The following is a 22890-nucleotide window of genomic DNA, read 5'->3' on the forward strand; positions in this document are numbered from 1 at the left end:
AAGAAAAGACTTGTGGTTGTTGGTCCGACGTGGCGGCAAATACCACCCAGTCAGCACAGTATCCACGGTTGCATTTTACCCAAGAATGCGAGAAGATAGGACAGACCAGGGATAGGCTTCCATCACGACATGTACACAGAATAGATAGTTTAATCGGAGGTCCGCCGACTCAACCCCATGGCGCAGCGTTCTCGGAGGATGACCACCTCCCCCCAAGGCCGACCCCCTTATGAATGGACAGAGCAACTATGGTGTTTGTGTATGTATGTGCGAACGCAAGTAGGTGAAAAATTACTGCCTTCATCTGGCGCGAGTGTGTGGGCGCGAGTGCTGCCCCCTATCAGTGTGAAAGCCGTCACTGCGCTGTATGTTGTCAGTTGCGCGTCTTGAGCGTATTGGGATACAGATGACGTGGCGTGAAGTGTCCTGTTGGAGTGTTATCCGGTGGGGGATCAGAACGTATTGTGTAGCATTGGTGTATACATCTACCGTGTTGTAATTACACCTTTCAAGCCTGTTTATCCTAAAGCCGTACGACATTGGAAGTGGAATAGCATCACAGATTCTTGTAAGTTATGATAGAATCACATCTTTAACCCTTTTTTTGTATTGTAAGGAAGGTATAGTTGCAGTGTTTTCCAACCTTACCTTAAAACCCTCGCTTTCTTTCGGCACTATTTTAGTTGCACTTATTATTTCTTTTTTGTCTTCTGTCGATTATATCGGTTTGCTTATTTGAGTATGTGATCCACAGAATATCGCTATATTCGAGTTTGTCCCACATGTGTATTACAAATTTAGTAAATACATGGCCGTTCATGGACCGGATTGCTATTCTTGTATTTGTCAGTAATGCACATTTTTCTTCCCGATTCTCAAATATGCTCGTCAGTATTTTTTTTTTTTTTTTTTTCTGTACAAAGAGCTCCTTTACAATGTGGTTCTTCCACGATAGTTCCGTAATTCCACCAAGATTTTTCAAGATTACCTCCCCATTTTTGGTACTTGGCGCGTGCATACTTTGATTGTACTTTTTTCTATTCGCTATCTTGCCCAAAATACTCGAGCATCCGCGAGGTGTCACAAGCATTTCTATCGCCAGGTTCTAGTTAACGTATGATCTTGTTGCCTTTGGTAGGTCATCAGCACAAATTCTGATTTTGATTTTATGTTGGCCAAGACGGCGCGAGCAACGAATTGCCTTAAGACCATCTCATTGTACTTGCTTCCTGAAGCCAGGGGTCCCTTCTATCCTTGTATGGGTCCAGCAGATCTCAGGAAGCTGATTACGTCCACCGATCGGGACCTCGGGTTGGGCAGTGTTGTGATGTGTTCATCGTCTGTGTGCACAGAGTGCAGGACAGTTACACAAGTGTTCGATGTCTTATTTTATGGCAGTTGCATCGTAGACATGGAAGGTCTTGGAATATGATGGAACTGTGTTTATGATGTAAGGATGGGTGATGTCCATCCAGACGGTAAGCGGGAGGATGTAACTCGTGTTTGTCTGGGGAGTGTAGTGTTTGGTGGGTGTATGTCCTGCTGGGTTGGGTTTAAGCCCGAGATGGGACGTCGGTTTCGTGCTTATCCGGTTATTTCCATTTGTGTTTTGTCAGCGCTATATTTGTTGGAGGTAGGGGATCAGCGGGTAGAGGTTACTAAAGTGTAGGGAAGGGGTAAGCTTTTTATGCCAGCTTTACATTATATATAACTTAACCATTGTTTACCATTGTTCTTTTGATTTCTCCTTTGCAAAAAAGGTCATAAAAATGTAATTCATCCTATTTTTAATAACCCTCTTCCTATAGTAGTTTTTTTTTTCTCCTTTGCAAAACATAATTCATCCTGTTTTTTGATAACCCTCCTCCTGTATTAGCCTTTTTGTTTTCTCATGAGCAAAAAAAAAAGCTTGTCAAATTATGTAATTCACCCTGACTACCACATGGTTACACTAATCTACTTGCATATCCACAAATCATCCTTCACTACTACCACAGCCATCATCCGTGGACCAGTGGACGGTACAAGTTCGATTCTAAAACTGGTTTTAAATGATTCCGTACCTACTTACGAATCTTCCACCCAATTTTTCTGAAGACTATGGTCTCCCCAGTGGAATTTACTTGCCCATTTTCTACAGTGGAATTAACCCGTTTGCTTGCCCATTTTCTACAGTGGAATTAACCCATTTGCTTGCCCATTTTCTACAGTGGAATTAACCCGTTTGCTTGCCCATTTTCTGTGCAGTGACGCGGACGTGGAGGGAAGTGCGGGACGACAGCGGGTCGCGGCCACCATCCCTGCAGCAGCACTCTATGGTGAAGGCCCGAGACAAACTCATCGTCTTCGGCGGGGAACTGTGCATGTCAAACGAGACGCCTCTCTGGATATACGAACCCCAGGTATGTTACTGAGGTATTTCCTTGTTATCAGGGGGATGTTGCACGAAGCAGACATTCTCCCTTGTCTGGTTTCAGAGAATTCAGTCGGGTTGCTGAATGAGGAGTCGTGCATTCACTTGGGCCAAGTTCTTCACCCTGTCAGTTAGGCCTTCGTCGCCTGGTATCACAGCACTTGATCTGGTTACTAAATTGAGTCTTTTCACTTGTACCAACTTTTTGCTTTGTCAGTAAGGCGTTTGTCGTCTGGCTTCAGAAGCACGGAGAAATGAACTAAAAAGCTTCAAAATAAGAGTTTAGTTGCGGCAGATGGTGGATTGAAAAATTTCGCTTGATGAGGAAAGGAAATTCATTTGAATTTCGGAATATCTCTTGAAAATAACTTGACAGTTTTAAAAAACGCAGTTTAATCATTACCAAACTATAAAGTACAAAGGGTACCAGACTGCTACACAGATGGTTCAGGGTTCGATTCTCAGGGTATAGTGATTTTCATTACCTGTTCACATTGCATGATTATATATATATACTATTCGCCATTTTCCGCCTTAGCAAAGTAACGTGAACAGAAAACCGAACCTTTGAGGGAATATCCTCACTTTGCCCCCTTCTCTCTTCCTTCTTTTGGAAAATTGAAAACCGAGAGGGGAGGATTTCTTCTCCTCCCCCCGCTCCCTCCTTCCCTTTTAGTCGCCTTCTACGACACGCAGGGGATTTGTGGGAAGTGTTCTTTCCCCCCTATCCCCAGGGATAAGATATAGAATGCCCTTTTTAACAAAAGGGTTCTAACTACTATCATTAGTGTGGGAGCTAACGCTGACCACAAAGGCTCTATACCGCCCACACAAATTGTAACTGTTCGAGTCCTGGTGTCAGGGAGGCCATTGTATTCAATGAAAGTGGGCGTTTATTGCACTATATTCGTTTAACTGATCCGGTCAGTATAATCGTCATTATTACTAACTTAAATAAACAAGGGACAGGAAACCTCTTCTGTTCTTGCACAATATTTATTTCGGTAGCTACTTCATTTTTACCAGACTTTCCTAAGTATACCATATTACAGCTTCTGGAAAGTGCTCTGCAAACGTAGCCCACAGACATTTTGGGTCACTTTTTGATTTGAATATCCTCTATTGGTATTGATCAAAGCTACAGTCTCATTGAGTTATCAGTGAAAGATCTAGGATGCTTTAACTTGGATCCGGTGTGGATAATCTCTCTTTTTGACTGCAAGTACGTTATATCGTATGGAGTATTGATAATATTGATAGAATTACTGATTATGTTGTGTGGAATATTAATGAATATTTGAACTAACATTAGTGGACTTTTTTTCTAAATGCTCAACTTTAAATGTGTTGTAGAGTCTGTAGATCAGGTAATCTAGGAAAAACATATTTTCAGTTTCGCAGTAAAACTGGTGGAAGGTCCTTAAAGTTGAGTATGGAGAGAAATTTTTATAAAGTTTCACCATTTGGCCGGATATGGAGCACATGATATGTATACCTAAACCAGACTACCTACCCACTCTATACCTAAACCAGACTACCTTCGTGGCTAGGTTAGTTAGGAAGTTTACGAATATTTGGAGACATGGGAAGGAATAGGTTTCTTTTTATGCACAGGTGTCTGCTATGAAAGAAAAGAAAAATCGATAAATGAGAAGAGTTGATGTAGTGTGGAATAATGTGTAAGACTGAATGGGGACAGAATATGAAGACTAAAAATCAGTTGGAGGATGATGAGAAAAGGTGTGCGTTGCAGAACAAAGAGAAGCAGAAAAAACAAAGGAATCGGCTATTTGGAAAGCAAAGACTTGAGCCACATATGCTCTGGAGATACCTAGGACCGTGATGACACACGTTGAAGTCCTTGAGACAGAAGGACTAGAGATCTTTGCTTCTAGATATATGTGATGACTTTGTGATGCTCTCGTATGACGGGTGTCAGATGAAAGTATGAGCTTGGAGTCGGTGTGAGGATTGTGTGATGTGTTTTCTGCCATTTCACATGTGGCTGGGTGGCGACGGGAACGGATGAAAGCAAGAAGTATCATTTGTACGTGTACATATGTATGTCTGTCTATATACGTATACGTTGAAATATATAGGTATGTATATGTGCGTGCGTGGGCGTGTATGTATATGTGGGTGGGTTGGGCCCTTCTTTCGTCTGTTTCCTTGCGCTTCCTCGCTAACGCGGGAGACGGCGACAAAGTATAATAGAATAAAAGATATAGATGTTCCATGCACATGATTAGGCTCTTATATATATTTGTACTTTTTTTTTTTTTAATTTTCCAAAAGAAGGAATAGAGAATTGGGCCAGGTGAGGGTATTCCCTCAAAGGCCCAGTCCTCTGTTCTTAACGCTACCTCGCTAATGCGGGAAATGGCGAATAGTTTGAAAGAAAGAAAAAAAAAAAATATATATATATATATATATATATATATATATATATATTTTTTTTTTTTTGTAGGAACAGTCCTCTTCCTCTGAGATCTTCCTCGATTGCATGTTAGTTGAGAATATGAGCAGGTTTTCATGGAAGAAGACTAGAATTGGCTGTGAGGTCGGCAGATGGTAGTAATAGGAACACGGCGAGTTGGATTCGTTCAAAAGAAATATATATATATATATATATATATAGGTAGCGGATAGTTTGTCTATTCGTCTTGAGTTAAACAGCCTAGATATGTCAGTTGCTGTGTGGACTTTCCAGTGCTGGAGCGAACCTATTGAAGTCTTTGTAGGAACAGTCCTCTTCCTCTGAGATCTTCCTCGATTGCATGTTAGTTGAGAATATGAGCAGGTTTTCATGGAAGAAGACTAGAATTGGCTGTGAGGTCGGCAGATGGTAGTAATAGGAACACGGCGAGTTGGATTCGTTCAAAAGAAATATCACTCTGTTTATGTATGCCATGATTTCTGAGTCTCTGCTGAAGAGGTGGTGCGTACAGCCCTGTGTGATGGTTTGGAGATTCGATGTTGCGCGCCAGAAATCACGAAAAAGAAAGTATGAGTTGGAGACGTTTGATGTCTGATATTTCTTGAGTATTTCTATAATTCTTATCTATCACCTTTAGTCTCGCTGCGTTGATCCTGCAGTGGTTTTGTATGTGTGCTGGGTGCGCGCGCACACCATGTCGGGAATACACAGGTATAAGTCTGGGGATAATGTAGGCTTTAACTTTATGTATATATATATATAATGCTTTTAAGGAATCGTATCGCCTCCATCATTGCAGGTGAAGTCTTGGTAAGTAACGTGGAAGGTTTGGAAGGCATTTCGAGCTCCGGATGAAGTTGGCTACGATGAAATACCGTTCGTATTTTATTTTGAAGACTCCAAGTGAGTTGGTGGTTGGGTTGTGTGCGCTCGGCGTTCTTAATGGTTCTTCGAATTATTTCTTAGTCTGTTTTCATTAGGCGACGACATCTGGCGATGGTTTTGTCATAATTATAATGTACAAGAAGAGGTGGATCTGCTTGTCTGCCTTTGAAATGAAGCCGTTGTTGACTAAAGCTGCTTTAGGTCTTGGGTTTTGTTGTCATAAGCCCTACTGGCTCGATGGAGAAAGGCTTTCATAACGTCTTTTTCTTTTCCTCTGAGGCATCCACCAGGTGCATTAAGGCAGCGTCCCAGACCTGTAATAGGCTTTGTTACCTGAAGTAGTGTATTGACCATACTTAACGTCTTGAAAAAGGAAGTCTGTTCTTATAACTAAAGATTAAGACCGAGTTGAGCATATAGGACCATGAATAACCACTTCCAACGTTATTAACTTCACTGTCCTTATTGTGTACACAACTAGCAAATTATGGTTTCCCCATCCTCCAGTTAGTCATGACTGCTGTAATGTCGCCCATGAGCGACGTTTTGTAGCGATATCAAGTTGGCCTCGTGGTGTAGGCTACTTAACGAATGATAGGCTGGTGCTGGCGTCTAAAACACCTCTCATGATTCTTCATGCGACCGTGACTGCGTGTGAGTGGTTACTGAAACAAAACTATTGATTCTACAATGTCAAAAGTTATGATAGTAACGTACAAGTGATGGTTTTGAAAGTAGCTGCAATGACGTTAGATGGGGGTGAATAATGCTATAATAAGTAAGATGAACCAATGGCAGTTAACTAAAACTAGTTTGATGTGACTATATCAAGACAATGAAATCCCCATGGCTGCATTGCAGTGTTAGGTGTTACAACAGTGCATTCAAAGCTTCTTTCTTGAGTTAAAGGAGACTTGGTACAGTAACGGAACATACACTGTGATTATTACCATACAGTACAGTTATATTTCTGGAAGTATACATTATGCAACTCTGTGGCATTTTTGTACTGCACCAGAATGGATGCAGTGGAACATACACGAGTGAGCTATGGTTCATTACACACAATTTTCGGTAGTGTGGTTGGTAGTCCAGAGAATAGCAGAGAGGCATCTTCTAGCTGTCTGTTGCGGCATGACGTCAAGTATGTAGGGAAAAGATGTTGATACAAAGCGACAAGGGAAACGTGTGACGTAATGTACAGTCAAACATTTTGGTTTAGAGAGAATATAAGACAAGAAATTGTGAAAGTGAATATTCTATGTAAAAGATTGTGACGGAAATGATTCAAGGTACATAAAAAGCACCAGGTTTTATATATGACAATTATACATTGGTGCTGGTGCTTTGAACCTGTGGTAAACAATAACACTAAAATCATATATTTCATATTGCGCACATCAACAGAAAAACAAGCAATATTGATAATGATGGGAACGTCATGTGCTCAAATTACTGGAACATAGAGTTCACACGTTCATCAAAAACTATTTTTGTTTATCTGTTGTTTTCCTATTGTTGACAAACAAGGCCAGTGTGAACCGTACATTGCAACAGGTTCTGTGTAGCTCCGTGGTGTAGGGGGTAATGTTAATGACGCGTTCACGGGTCTCCTAATGTTCGAGTGCATAGGTTCGAATCCTATTTGCGACAGTTTGTCCATTATCAACTCAACAAGGGTGTGGTCGATAAACTGGGTACCCGTCTTAGGCTCATATATATATATATATATATATATATTATTGTACTTAGTCACTGTCTCCCGCGTTAGAGAGGTAGCGCAAGGAGACAGACGAAAGATGTCCCAAACCACCCATATGTACTTACATAAACGCCCACTCATGCACATATACTTGTATACACATGTACATATTCATACTTGCTGCATTCATCCATTCCCATTGCCATCCCGCTACACATGAATGGCACCCCACCCCCTCGCCCCCGTACGCGTGCGAGGTAGCTCTAGGAAAAGACAACAAAGGCCACATTCGTTCACTTTCTCTAGCTGTCAGGTGTAATGTACCGAAACCACACCTCCCTTTCCACATCCGTGGCCCACAAAACTCTCCATGGTTTACCCCAGACGCTTCACATGCCTTCGTTCAATCCATTGACATCACGTCGACCCCGGTATACCATACCGTTCCAATTCATTCTATTCCTTGCACGCCTTTCACCCTCCTGTACATTCAGGCCCCGATCGCTCAAAATCTTGTTCGCTCCATCCTTCCACCTCCAATTTGGTCTCCCACTTCTCGTTCCCTCCACCTCTGACACGTATATTCTCTGTCAGTCGTTCCTCCCTCATTCTCTCAATGTGACCATACTATTTCAATACACCCTCTTCTGCTCTCTCAACCACACACTTTTTATTACCACACATCTCTTACTCTTTCATTATTTACTCGATCAAATCACCTCGCACCACATATTGTCCTCAAACATCTCATTTCCAACACATCCACCCTCCTCCGCTTAACTCTATCTATAGCCCATGCCTCACAACCATATAACATTGTTGGAACCACTATCCTTTAAAAGTATCCATTTTTGCTCTGAGATAACATTCTCGCCTCCCACTCATTCTTCAACGCTCCCAGAACCTTCGCCCCCACCCTGTGACTTCCGCTTCCATGTTTCCGTCCGCTGCCAAATCCACTCGCCGATATCTAAAGCACTTCCTTTCCTCCAGTTTTTCTCCATTCAAACTTGCCTTCCAATTGACTTGTCCCTCAACCCTACTGAACCTAATAACCTTGCTCTTATTCAAATTTGCTCTCGCCTTTCTTCTTTCACACACTTTACCAAACTGTCACCAGCTTCTGCAATTTCTCACCCGAATCGGCCACCAGCTCTGTATCGTCAACGAACAACTGACTCTTCCCAAGCCCTCTCATCCACAAGAGACTGCATACTTGCCCCTCTCTCCAAAACTCTTGCATTCACCTCCCAAACAACCCCATCCATAATTAAAGCAAACCAACATTCAACGGGAACCAATCTCTTTCCCCTCTTCCTACTCGTACACATGCCTTGCATACTTGATAAAAACTTTTCAGTGCTTGTGGTAACTTAGCTCCCACACCATATAACCTTAATACCTTCCACAGAGCATCTCTATTAACTCATCATATATGCCTTCTCCAGATGCATAAATGCTACATACAAATCTGATTTTCTATTTCTCGCATACAATCTTCAAAGCAAACACCTGATCCACACATCCTCTACCACTTCTGAAACCACACTGCTCTTCCCCAATCTGATGCTCTGTACATGCCTTCGCCCTCTCAATCAATACCCTTCCATATAATTTCCCAGGAATACTCAACAAACTTATACCTCTGTAATTTGAACACTCTCCTTTATCCCATTTGCCTTTATACAATGGCACCATACATGCATTCCGCCAATCCTCAGGCACTTTGTGTATGTATATATGAGATGGCCCTGATTAGGGCAGTCACTTGCCCGTTTCGTCTCCACTAACACACACACACACACACACACACACACACACACAAGAAAAATTCATTCTTTATAGCTGGAGTTCAATTTTAAGGAGTTTCAATCTCCATCACGTGAACGGATTGTCTTTGCGCAGACATTACGCTATGCTGATACACAAAAGATTCATCAGGGGCTTCCCTGGTTTGATTGTCAGCACGGGTAGACAGCCTGGATCGAAATCGCATGGGTTCACATTCTGGGCGTGGCAGCCGGCCCTCGACCATCTTGGGTCCTCATCCTTCTCTTGATTCTGGCCGATAGATGCGTACCCAGCTCAGGCTGTTGTGTATAGTAGTAGTAAAGAAATGTTACTAAAATAGAGAGATGGGGGCAACACAGTGTAAAACTCTCACCGTAACGTACAAATGGTAATCGCAAAATCAGCTGTTCTGCCACGTCTCTTGTTGATATCCGTAATCCCAGATGGCTGAGGAAATTTCTGAATTGTTATAAACACAATATTCTCTGTTCTCAAGTGTATTGACGAAATCTAAATTTTCTGCTGATATCGTACACATATAATGCATACATAATCATGTATGTATGAATAATCATATATGTGTATGAATAGTCATATGTTATAACCAAAATGTTGAAAAGGAACGTGTGGTTTAGCTAGAAAAATGAAAACGGAATCTTCATGTACTGAAAATCATTAATCATATGTTAGGCTGGAAGTCCAGTATTTGAGTTTGAAATGCAAATTTACCAGCCATCAAAGGACTGGTTACTTCAAATACGCAGAAGTTAATGGAAAATGTGAGGAAGGTGATGGGTCTTGGGGTAGACAGGTTTATCATTGATGACTCTTGCAATAGGGACTTCATTGCGTTCTCTAGTTCTGTATTATAACATTTTTTTTTTATGTAGAAGTTCAGACAAGGTGAATTTACCTACCAATGACTGCGTCAGCTGGGAAAGCATTCTTCATAAAATGTAGGCAAATTGTCGCTCTTCTCTAGGAACGCCTTAAGGCGAGACGTCATCCATCATTTGTGACTGGAAATATCTTCTTGAAGTGATTAGTGAGCTCAAGACCGAGTCATTACTGGGTGGGACGGGAGCCTGCATCATTTCCAAGCGCGAATACAAAGTACTTTCCTCAAGTAGTAAGTTTGATAAGGGGTATACAAGCAGAGAGACATCTTGCCATTGGGTACTGGTGTTTTAAAGGATTTTATCTATCTATCTATCTATATATATATTTATTTTTTTTTTTCACTTGTGTGTGACTTGGAGCAAGCCTGTGTGTACAAGACGTCAGATAATCGTTATATGTGCTTCACTAAGTAACATTTTATGTCCCTACGTTTATATACCTGTTCACTTTCATATGTGTAATGCATGGAGTCGTAACCTGTGGTTCAAAGTAAGATAAAACATAAGATAAATTTTACTATATGTATTAATTCTACTAAGGATTTGGTTTGCTTTTCTTGATCTGATCTATGCTGAAGATGGTCCACAGGCAAAGAATATCTCTTAACTGGTCTACATTTATAAAAACGTTAAGATCCTCTGGTGTTGCGCATTAGCTTCATACAAATAAAAGCACACTGGGTGATCGGTGCTTTGAATCCATGCTCCTTTCCTTCTTAATGTTAACAGACTTGCTGTTGGCAAGATACAGGGCGGATCGGGTATTCATGGCTCTGGGTGGAGTGAGAAGCGGTCACGTGTCAAATCACTTTTCAATCTAACCCTTTCAATTAGAGTGGCTGAGTGTAAAGCAACCGCTCCACTGCCTAGCTGCTTATGGTGGAGACCGCTAATGAATATTATCCCTGAGGGGTATTGATCTAGAGAGAGAGAGATTATCTTAACAAAAGATTCATTGTGGTATGTTTCATTAACTTAACGAGAAGAAAAAAATAATGATTGGTGTAATTTGGATGTATACTTATCTAGCTTAGATAAGTGGTTTGGTGCTGGTCTATGTATGATTTGGTGTTGGTAAGATTATCATAGTATTCAACAAACTTGATCTAAGCCTCTTATTTCGCTTGTATTGATTTTTACTCCGATCCGTGAACAAATACTTTACATAGTGAGGTAAAACTACTTTTCCTTTGACGTTTTTCGAACATGGAATGATTTGAACAGTTCAACCTCCTCACCTGAACATATACCATGGTAGGATGATCCCTCCTTCGGGATTTCCCATCTCAATTCGAAGGACGAGTCCCAGGTGGAGGTGTGGGAACTGGGTACATGGGTGTTGAATGCCCTCCCAGGAAATTTCATGCTCGGTTGAATGTAGATGTTGACCTGCAACCAGACTTTGCCTGCTTTTTCTTTGCCTGTTTCTATTTCTGTATGATATATAGTCCACATTCGTTCACACTGTCATGTGTAATGCACCAAAACCACAGCTTCCTTTCCACATCCAGGTCCCACAAAACTTTCCATGGTTTACGTCAGACGCTTCACATGACCTGGCTCAATCGATTGACAGCACGTTGATCCCGGTATACCACATCGTTCCAATTCCCTCTATTCCTTGCGTGCCCTTCACCCTCCTATATGTTCAGACCCAGATCGCTCAAAATCTTTTTCACCTCCAATATGGTCTCCCTCTTCTCGTTTCCTCCACCTCTGACACGTATATCCTCTGTCAATCTTTCCTCACTCGTTCTTTCCACGTGACCAAACCATTTGAATATACCCTCTTCTGCTCTCTCGCCCACACTGTTTTTATTACCACACATCTCTTACCCTTTCATTACTTACTCGGTCAAACCACCTCGCACCACATAGTCCTCAAACATTTCATTTCCAACACATCTACCCTCCTCCGCACAACCTTATCTATTGCCCACGCCTCGCAGCCATATATCATTCCACTATTCCTTCAAACATCCCATTTTTGCACTCCGAGATAACTCTCGCCTTCCACACATTCTTCAACGCTCCCAGAACCTTCACTCCCTTCCCCACCCTGTGACTCGCTTCCATGGTTCCATCCGCTGCTAAATTCACTTCCAGATATCTAAAACTCTTCACTTCGTTTTTCTCCATTCAAACTTATCTCCCAATTATCTTGTCCCTCATCTTCATCGTGGGCATGAGGGGCCTCGATAACAGTTTTAAAGACATATGTAGTGTAGACGGTAGATTGTGATGTGTTTCTCTGGCAAGTTCAGTCTCTCGTGGATGTATGTCTGGTGGATTAGAGTTTCACAGAGTTGGAAGGTCTGTTGTTTGTGCCTGTCGGGTTATTTGGGCGTTTGTGTTATATTAGTGTTGTATATGTCGGGGTTTAGGGGGATATGTGAATTGAGGTTTGTGAATACGAGGCTGGGATAAGCTGATGATAGGTCGCTTGTGGCAAATTCAAGTGTGACGCGGTGTAGAGGCTGGATTGTGAGTTTGGGTGTGTCCGAAAGGAGAAAGTTGAGAGTAAGTATGAATAAAAACCAGTATTTGATTCAGTAGTGCAAAGACACAGGCTACTTTGCTAGTAAGTTTGAATGGAAAAAGCTTGGAGGAAGTGAATTGAGTGGACTTGGCGGCGAATGGAACCATGGAAGCTGAAGTTGAATCATAGGATAGATGAGGAGGTGAAGGTCCTGGACGCACTGAGAAATGTTTGGAAAGAGAGTTCGTTATCTGGGAGGGCAAAATAGTGTTCGTTTGAAACTGACGTAGTTTTGGAGTTGTATGGATGAAAGGCGTGAGTTATGGATGAAAATGTACGGAAAAGAGTGAATGCTTTGGAAATGTGTGGCGTGAGTATAGTTGAAAGAGTAGATAGTGGAAAGGTATGATACGATTATAGTGGAAAGCTGAAGAGGGTGTTCAAATGGAGAGAATGAGTGTGGGGAGGTTGAAAAAAGTGTGTGTTAGACGTGGAAGGGAAAAAGACAACGGCGAGACCAAACTGGAGTGGAAATAGTTTTGAGCGTTCGAGGTTTGAACGTGCAGGAGAGTGTAAGGCGTGCATGGGATAGTGGGTTGGAGCGATGCGGTATACGTGGGGGCGACATACTGTTAGTTGAACCAGGGCATATGAAGTGGACGGGATGAAGAGCGAAAAGGTCTGTTCTGTTGGGTCTGGCTGTAGATAGGGAGCTATGGTTTCGGTTCATTACATGCCTCTAAGCCTATTCACTCTGACGCTGATATTACTCCTCCAGATCCTCAAACTCCTTCCGGAGAGGGAGAGAGTGGTACATGTTTGTTGTGTTTTATGTGCCATTGCCTCGCTGTACATTATAAGGAAGAATTTTTGGACTTCTAGGACCCGTACATCAAAAATGTCTTTACTTCCGTATTTTTTTTTTTTTTTTTGATAGATTTTAACTCTGTACTCGCATTACTCTCCCTTGTACAAAAACCTTCCAGATTTATTTGAAAGGTTTCGTTTCTTTTATCACAGAGTTCCTTCGTAAGTGTACTTTTACCTTAGTTTCCCGCCAGTTTCGAAGTCTAAGAATGAATTGCCCGTCGACAACTGTCATATTGACAGGTTAATGGTAACGTAATCTTTATCAAATTTTAACGCTTTTCATTAATTTGTATATATATATAATCTTAAGTCTCTCCGGTTAAAGAGGTAGCGCAAGGAAATAGACGAAGAATGGGCCTAACCCACCTACATACACATGAATATACATAAACGCTCACACGCGCACATATACATACATTTCAACGTATATACATATGTACTGGTGTACATATCCATAATTGCTACCTTCCTCCTTTCCCGTCGCCACCCGCCACACACGAAATAGTATTCCCCCACCCCAACACCGAGGCAGCGCCAGAAACAGACAAAAAAGGCCACGTTCGTTCACACTTTTTCTAGTTGTTTTGTGTAATGCACCGAAACCACAGCTCCCTTTCCACATCCAGGCCCCACACAACTTTCCATGGTTTACTCCAGACGCTTTACATGCCCTGGTTCAATCCATTGACAACACGTCCGCCCCGGTATACCACATCGTTCCAATTCACTCTATTCCTTCCATGCCTTTGACCCTCCTGTATGTTCATGCCCGATCGCTCAAAATCTTTTTCACTCCATCTTTCCACCTCCAATTTGGTCTCCCGCTTCTCCTTGTTCCCTCCACCCCTGACACGCATATCCTCTTTGTCAGTCTTTCCTCGCTCGTTCTCTCCACGTGTCCAAACCAGATCGACACGCCTGCTGTCTCTCGACCACATTTTTTTATTTCAACAGACCTCTCTTACCCTTTTATTACTAGATCAAACCACCTCGCGCCACATATTGTCCTCAAACATTTCATTTCCAACACATCCACCTTCCTCCGCACAACCTTATCTAATATAACCCATGCCTCGCAACCATACAACATTGTTGCAACTACTATTCCTTCAAACATGCCCATTTTTGCTCTTCGAGATGATGTTCTCGCCTTCCACACATTCTTCAATGCTCCCAGAACCTTCTCTCCCTCTCCCACCCCGTGACTCTCTTCCGCTTCCATGGTTCCATCCGCTGCTAAGTTCACTCCCAGATATTTAAAACGTTTCACTTTCTCCATTTTTTTTCCATTCAAACTTGCCTCCCACTTTATATATGCGCGTGTTTATATATCTATTTAAATATGAATTTTCAAGATGGAATATTTTAATCTGTATTAAGAGCGCTGAATAGCATTGAGCTCCAATGCTTGTATTATAAGTCTATATTTTATAATACAATCCAATTAAACCGTCTCATGATATCGATAGTGTAAGATTCGACACAAACTTTCTTTCGTGGACCACTATGAGCACGTCCATGACCAGGTTCCTCTCCCTGTAGCATGTCTCCTTTACTTCATGTACAATCTCTGCTGTTCGCCGTTCTATCTTCTGTAGATAACTAAAAGTCTCCTCGGTTGAGGCGAACGAAGTGTGATACATGTATGATAGATGTCGGAAATGATATTCTGTAAATCATCTTAATCGTGTACTTGAAAGCAGTGTTAATGATGAAGAATGATTACTTTTCATTCTTCGATGAGTCTCGTAATGTGGCGTTTTGGTGAGACACACTGGGTACTGCACCAACTTTGAACTCCCTCTCAGATGTAGATTCTTGAAGTTTGTCTCTTGTAAGGTGATTATAACAACGTTGATCTTATTCCTCAGTGTCCATCCTTAATCGCTTTACATTTGGTTGGATTACATTTTATCAACCAAACCGATATTTATCTTGCATTTCAAGGTGGAGTGTCGTAATTCTTATCTCTTGTTTATTTAGGTTCGACTTTTTTTTTTGCTACTCTGTTTCGTCGACCAGATATCCTGCTGCACAGAGACGTTTTGATAAGTCTTTTTGATAAGTGTAACAGCTTATGAACTCCTTACACTTCGCGCACACACACACATGGCATAGTTTAGGGTGTGTGTGTGACTACTTGCATAGGAGTACATATATACAAGGTAAGAGACGGGACCACACGAGTGGAAAACTCTCCCTGCAACACACGAATACTAATCCGAAATGATAATCACACAGAGGCCTCCATAGGCATTAGTGAACGTTGCTGACTATAAGTCAGCACGTGCCAGGCTTGGGTCCGACACGCACGGATTCGAACCTGAGCGTGGTATTGGGCCTACACCTAACCCAGGTGCTCATCTTCTCGTAGTTGGTCGATAAATTGCCAGGGGATTTGTGTGTGTGTGTGTGTGTGTGTGTGTGTGTGTGTGTGCGCGCGCGCACACACACAGTCCATCGGGACATAACGGTTAACGGTACACTAATTGGGGAAGGCATGCCTGATATGTTTCCTTTGTCCCCTTCAGCTAACGTAATTTTCGATCGACCGAATATATCCCCCATGTAATCCTGCCTGAAATTTCATTATTTTCCCAACTGTGTGTGTGTGTGGAGGGTGTGTGTAGTGCCTCCTGGCATATGTGAAGGGTATTTATTAGTGACAGGAGACGAGCAGTATTGATCGCAACAGTGAGAAGTGCAGAAGGTGGTGATTAGTGTCAAGCAGTAACGATTCTTGGTGAGGAAGAGACAGGAGAGACAGAGAGAGAGAACCTGATCTGTGGAGCGGTTACCATTTGGTGGACAGCAATAGGCCGTTGGCAACTCAGAGTGGGCCGTTTTGATAACCGTTTCTTTCCCTTCATCTTGAAGCTTTGGGAATCTCTCCCCTCTGGTGTCTTTCCCAGTGACTATGAATAGGCACATTTCAAAGCACAGGTTTTACGATTCGTCCAAAATTCGTAAATGCTTTTCCTCGTCTCTACTTTTTCCCTAATCTATATTATAAGCAGTTAGTAAAGCAAAAGGTTCCTTCCCACCCACCATATTCTTGCATCACATTAATCAACAGAAAGAAATAGTCGTGCAGGGGCACGTTGCAGTGTAGGTAGGGTATACTGACAAATATGTTGTAGGGAAGTAAAAATGGAAAAAGACCTTTTGGTCTGATAGAGAGGACATGCCGACGACCGATAGATCAACCATATATATATATATCCCAAGCCAGGTACCCATTATTCTAACCAACTCCATAGTGAGGATGAACAGCTGGGTTGACTGTGGACAAACTGATGCAACCAGAATTTGAACTTGTGCGTTCGACTCCGAGCAGCCTGACGCTGACACGGAGGTTCATAATTACATTACCGACTGCAATATTGCGTATTAATCAAAAGTGATTGATACTCGTAATTCTAGAGGTAGTGGTGAGCAGTGAAGTCTGACGGTCCAGTGACATGCGATGATGAATACTAGTGAGATGTATAAGGCAGTGGCCAGTTATTGAGAGCCGTGAGAGGAGAGAAATGATCACTGAAATGACGTAATGGGCAAGGTAAATCTTCGTCTGAGGAAGAGGTGGCTATAAAAGCAGGAAGAGCGATGGAGATGTAATAAAAGTAGAGAGAATCGTAAACTGAAGTAGTGATAATATTGTTTAGTCAACTTGGTAGGGTTTACGGTCGAGGCAGAGATGGATTCCTTTTGTTCGTGACTGGAAGCTATCGACGCTTAATGACGTATGAACAGTTATGCAGGTATGTGAGATCTGTTATCTTTAAGAAAATTCTTTTAGCATATAAAGTCTCCCTACAGGTATGAAATGGCTTGGATTATTGACACGTTATCTAAAAATTACCAAACCAGCCCATTTGTGGGGGCTGTGTGGACCTGTGGAGCAACGGATCCCACAGTTTGGGCGACTGACAACCCACCCCAACAACCTAGTTTCAGCCTCTGGGCTGCGGGGTTAGAAGACTTCCGTAGACTTCACCAAGAATTCATCAACAGAATATAACTGGGAACAAGTCAGAGAGCACACAGATCTCCCCCTAAATCTATCTGCTTCCACTGCAGAAAACAAGGGGACTCTGTGTCCCCATGTTTATGTGTTCACTGTAACGCTTCGCCATCAGTTGCCATCTGCCAAACTATCTTCCCTGAGGGGGAAGTGTGTGTTGCATATTCCCATGCAAAACTGGCGGTTTAGATGCGATCGTTTCGAGTCTGAGATCGAAGGGGTCCATTGTCTGAACGCAGCGTCGCTGCTTCTACTTCCACATTAATTTCCAGGACAAACATTTTTCTCGCTACGCTCAAAGGGATGACAAGTTCTTTGTATAGACAACAAATGAGTTGAAAATTCAATGAACTACATTACATTAGTTCTTTTTAGATTCACCCAAGCCATTTCTCTGCTTGGATGTGCCGAAGGATGAAAGTTGTGCGGGATAGGTGAATTGGAGTGATGTGGTATACAGGGGGCGACGTGCTTTAAGTGGACTGAGCTAGGACATATGAAGCAGCCGGAGGAAACGACGGAAATGGGGCCTGGTTGTGGTTGCGATGCATTGCACAAGAGAATGGATGGGAGCTAGTGAGGCCTTTCGTATGTCTGTTCTTCAAATATTATGACTTCACGAGTAATTATATCGTATGTTCCTCGAGGTTCAAAGCATTGCATTGTTAGACATTTAGTTTCTCTTCAGATTCAACTTTGATGTGTGAACTGCAAAATAAGAATCTTAGTAAGGCAGTTTATGTTTCAATTTAAACACTGCGTTGAGACTAAATGATACAAACTGCAGTTATGAGTATGATTGAACAGACACTTATTTCCTTGCTCGATCTTTCTTTTGCCTTTTTTTTTTATTTAACATAAGTACGGTTTTTGTTTTCGGTTTTCTATTTTTGGTCTTGTGGATGTAAATCAAACTCAGTCATTTTCCACCCTTCAAGGCTCTTAGTCATGTAAAAGTCGATCCCGGGAATCGAGCCTACCACTGCAAAAGGCGGTAGATTTCTTGGTAAACAGAGGGCGTGATAATCAAATGAAATTATTGCCACATTTCTTGGAAATTTCATTCACTCGCGGACGAAAATCAATCGCTGACCGTTTTCTGTTTTATGAGATGACACTAGCAACTGAGGCCCTAATCAAGGCCATCTTATTAACTCTCTCTCTCTCTCTCTCTCTCTCTCTCTCTCTCTCTCTCTATATATATATATATATATATATATATATATATATATATATATATATATGTATTCCTATGAGTCCACTGGGAAATTGAAACGCAATAAGTTTCCAAATGTATTTCAGTGTAATAATCACATCAAGCGAAATACAAGAAAGAAATATGTCAGTTGATACACAATGAAGAGACGTGGCTAGGACGTCATATGGTAAACTATATATGATATATGTATAAGCCCTTCGGGATGGCTGAACAACTGGATTAACTGTGGACAAACCGCCGCAATCAGGATTCGAACCTATGTGCTCGGCCCTATGTTGCCCGTGAACAGTAACCTCTCTACCCATGACAACAGCAAGTTGTCTTGGGTCTCTGAGTAAGCACATTAAGACGATTTTAAAGTGGGCAGAACGACTGAAAAATCTATATACATGCAAGAATTTCGTTGTCCTAGAACTGGTTAATTTTGACCTTTGGTCATTTATTATATTTCTGGTACCGTTTTGGACAATGAAAAGATTGTAGAATACTTCCATTTTTCATTACTTTTTGTAATATATATGTATTATTCATCGCCAAAAGTGCCAGATGTATTCATTCACAAATTATTTAGAATCTAAAGGCAAGAGTTACTGGTTACCGTAATTTCCCTAGACTCTGTAGCCTCTTGGACTGTATTTGCAAGTTACTGCTACACATCTACTTCGGAAGTAACTAAGTCTTGTTTTCATCGTCCTTTCACCTATTGGCTACAAGTTCCCCTTTATTCCTGCTGTCATTTCATGAGTCCTCTTCGTGTTCACTCTCCTGTGCAGTGGCGTCCACCGAAACAGCAATATGAGGTAAGGAATGGTAAGGAGAGGTGGACAGTACTAGCCAGTGACAGACTGGGATAAATGGTGGTAAACGGACAAAAGTAACGGAGTGACGGACGTTGAAGAGTAACAGGCAGCAGTAATGTGTTACGAACCGTTTAGTAACAAAGATGAACACTGTTGAAAAGTGTTGTAACAATGAATATTGACACACTGTTGTGGCCACTGGTGAACAGTGACACAGTAGTGAGTTGTTTATTGTAAGCAGTGGGGGAAGTGTTGGGCATAAGTGAACATTGGTAGGCAATGGTTAGGTGTGATAGTGTTACACAAACACTACATTGGGCTAATAAACTCCTTAGAAGATAGCCACTCGTTACTCGTACATGTTCACCGTGTGATGATACAGCGCTGGTGGCTGATTCATGTGAGAAACTGCAGAAGCTGGTGACTGAGTTGGGTAAAGTGTGTGAAAGAAGAAAGTTAAGAGTAAATGTGAATAAGAGCAAGGTTATTAGGTACAGTAGGGTTGAGGGTCAATTCAATTGGGAGGTGAGTTTGAATGGAGAAAAACTGGAGGAAGTGAAGTGTTTTAGATATCTGGGAGTGGATCTGGCAGCGGATGGAAGCGGAAGTGGATCATAGGGTGGGGGAGGGGGCGAAAATTCTGGGAGCCTTGAAGAATGTGTGGAAGTCGAGAACATTATCTCGGAAAGCAAAAATGGGTATGTTTGAAGGAATAGTGGTTCCAACAATGTTGTATGGTTGCGAGGCGTGGACTATGGATAGAGTTGTGCGCAGGAGGATGGATGTGCTGGAAATGAGATGTTTGAGGACAATGTGTGGTGTGAGGTGGTTTGATCGAGTAAGTAACGTAAGGGTAAGAGAGATGTGTGGAAATAAAAAGAGCGTGGTTGAGAGAGCAGAAGAGGGTGTTTTGAAATGGTTTGGTCACATGAGAATGAGTGAGGAAAGATTGACCAAGAGGATATATGTGTCGGAGGTGGAGGGAACGAGAAGAAGAGGGAGACCAAATTGGAGGTGGAAAGATGGAGTGAAAAAGATTTTGTGTGATCGGGGCCTGAACATGCAGGAGGGTGAAAGGAGGGCAAAGAATAGAGTGAATTGGAGCGATGTGGTATACCGGGGTTGACGTGCTGTCAGTGGATTGAATCAAGGCATGTGTATGGGGGTGGGTTGGGACATTTCTTTCGTCTGTTTCCTTGCGCTACCTCGCAAACGCGGGAGACAGCGACAAAGTATAAAAAAAAAAAAAAAAAAAAAAAAATATATATATATATATATATATATATATATATATATATATATATATATATATATATATATATATATATTAAACTTCGCCATTTCCCGCGTTAGCGAGGTAGCGTTAAGAACAGAGGACTGGGCCTTTGTGGAATATCCTCACCTGGCCCCCCTCTGTTCCTCCTTTTGGAAAATTGAAAAAAAAACGAGAGGGGAGGATTTCCAGCCCCCCGCTCCCTCCCCTTTTAGTCGCCTTCTACGACACGCAGGGAATACGTTGGAAGTATTCTTAATCCCCTATCCCCAGGGATAATATATATATATATATATATATATATATATATATATATATTCCTGGTAGAGGTATTCAGCCACACTGTGTTTAAAGGACGGCCATTAATTTCCTTGTGAATTTTCCCGGTTCGTAACCTTGACTTGGCTAAATATGTCATAAGACTGATATTGTGGCAAATTACACAATTATCTACCCAGGGTATTTATGCTAACGAGTTAACCAGGTAATCCGTTCTGATCATCGACAGCTGTCTGAAAGAGGCGGACAATTGGTGAAGGAGACAAGTATGGGTCATAAAACAGACGGCGAGGTAGAGACTGGAATGGATGACAGGGACGAACAGTGGTTGAAGCAAAGAGAGAGAGACGCTCATAATCACTGAAGCGATTATGAGGAAGATAGTATTCAGGGTAGAGATGAGGAGGTGGAATTAATTGACTTGCTATGCTCATATGGTCGTCTCCTGGTTACTCAGGAGTTGATTATGCCTCGGGGTTCTTGTCAGCAACGGAGACCTTGGAGAGTAAGGGCGTGGTAGACGGGAGTAAGAACAGGGAGACGGATGAGCAGTAAGCTAGGCGGAAGAGGAGGAGTGATTGAATATTGATGTGGCGCGGTATGGGAGAGGGAAAGATATTATGGTGAGTAATTAACTTAAGGGAGAGACAATGAGACGGGGGCGTATGGTAGGGAAGGACGACTTGGTGTCAGGCTCTGATTACAGGTTCACGTAGGCGAGTGTTTGACGTTTTTCACGTAGTAAATATGAAAATAAACCATCATAAAAGATAAAAAAGTAACTAACGAGTTTGAGAAAAAGCGAGGCATGTATCTTTTCCTACCCAACTAAGTTGATCACTAAAATGATTATGAGGAAGAAAATTGTTTCGAAAATGTGAACTTCACAGCTAATCCCATTTTCTTCTTTGCCCAGATTTGTACAAAAAGCTAAAAACAGATCACTGGAGCAGTTCCTCTCCAAAGTGTGACAAGCTTCTCTCTCATTGCTCAAACAGTTGAAGTTTCTTGCTTTAGTTCGAATATACGATGGTAAAAACCACTTTTGCTTATGACTACGTATTGACCTGTAACTATACTTGCTACAATTAGTAGACTTCTTGAGACGATAGTAACTTCAGCAGCTTCAAACCAGTTCATTTGTTGTCGAATGATATGATGCGTACACGAAAAAGAATAACGCCTAGACCGTATGGCATATCTTCATTATATTCATAAAGCACCAATCTATTGGAAATATTTTTTTCTTGTTTCATGATCTGTGAAGAGGAATTTTTTTTGTTCGATGAGACGACACGGGCAACTGAATGCCTTGATCAAGGTCTCTAGCTGTCATTTGTAATGCACCGAAACCACAGCTCCCATTCCACACCCAGGCCCCACAAAACTTTCCATGGTTTACCCCAGAAGCTTCACATGCCCTGGTTCAATCCATTGACAGCACGTCGACCCCGGTATACCACATCCTTCCAGTTCGCTCTATTCCTTGCACTCCTTTCACACTCCTGTATGTTCAGGCCCTGATCGCTCAAAATCTTTTCCCTCCATCCTTCCACCTCCAATTTGGTTTCCCACTTCTCGTTCCCTTCACCTTTAGCACATATATCCTCTTTTTCAATATTTCCTCTCATTCTCTCCATGTGACCAAACCATTTCAATGCACCCGCTTCTGCTCTCTCAACCACTGTTTTTATCATCACACCTCTCTTACCCTTTCATTACTTACTCGATCAAAACCACCTCACATCACATTGTCCTCAAACATTTCATTTTCAGCGCATCCACCCTCCGCACTTCCCTATACATAGCCCTTGCCTCG

General features: G+C 42.0%; 1 protein-coding gene across 2 annotated transcripts in view; it reads left to right on the top strand.

Moving 5' to 3' along the window:
• The first annotated feature begins 419 nt into the window (after nucleotides 1–419).
• Nucleotides 420–22890, top strand: part of LOC139762673 (uncharacterized) — a 188442-nt gene continuing 165971 nt past the window's right edge. For both annotated transcript variants that reach the window (XR_011715755.1, XM_071687628.1), the window contains exons 1-2: nucleotides 420–568; nucleotides 2248–2402. Coding sequence is in view for 1 of the 2 variants with exons in the window: in XM_071687628.1 (XP_071543729.1) it covers nucleotides 2316–2402 (87 nt within the window). In the remaining variant the exon portion in view is untranslated. The remainder of the gene's footprint in view (nucleotides 569–2247; nucleotides 2403–22890) is intronic.

The sequence above is a fragment of the Panulirus ornatus genome, chromosome 44, assembly GCF_036320965.1.
Source record: "Panulirus ornatus isolate Po-2019 chromosome 44, ASM3632096v1, whole genome shotgun sequence".
NCBI lineage: Eukaryota > Metazoa > Arthropoda > Malacostraca > Decapoda > Palinuridae > Panulirus > Panulirus ornatus.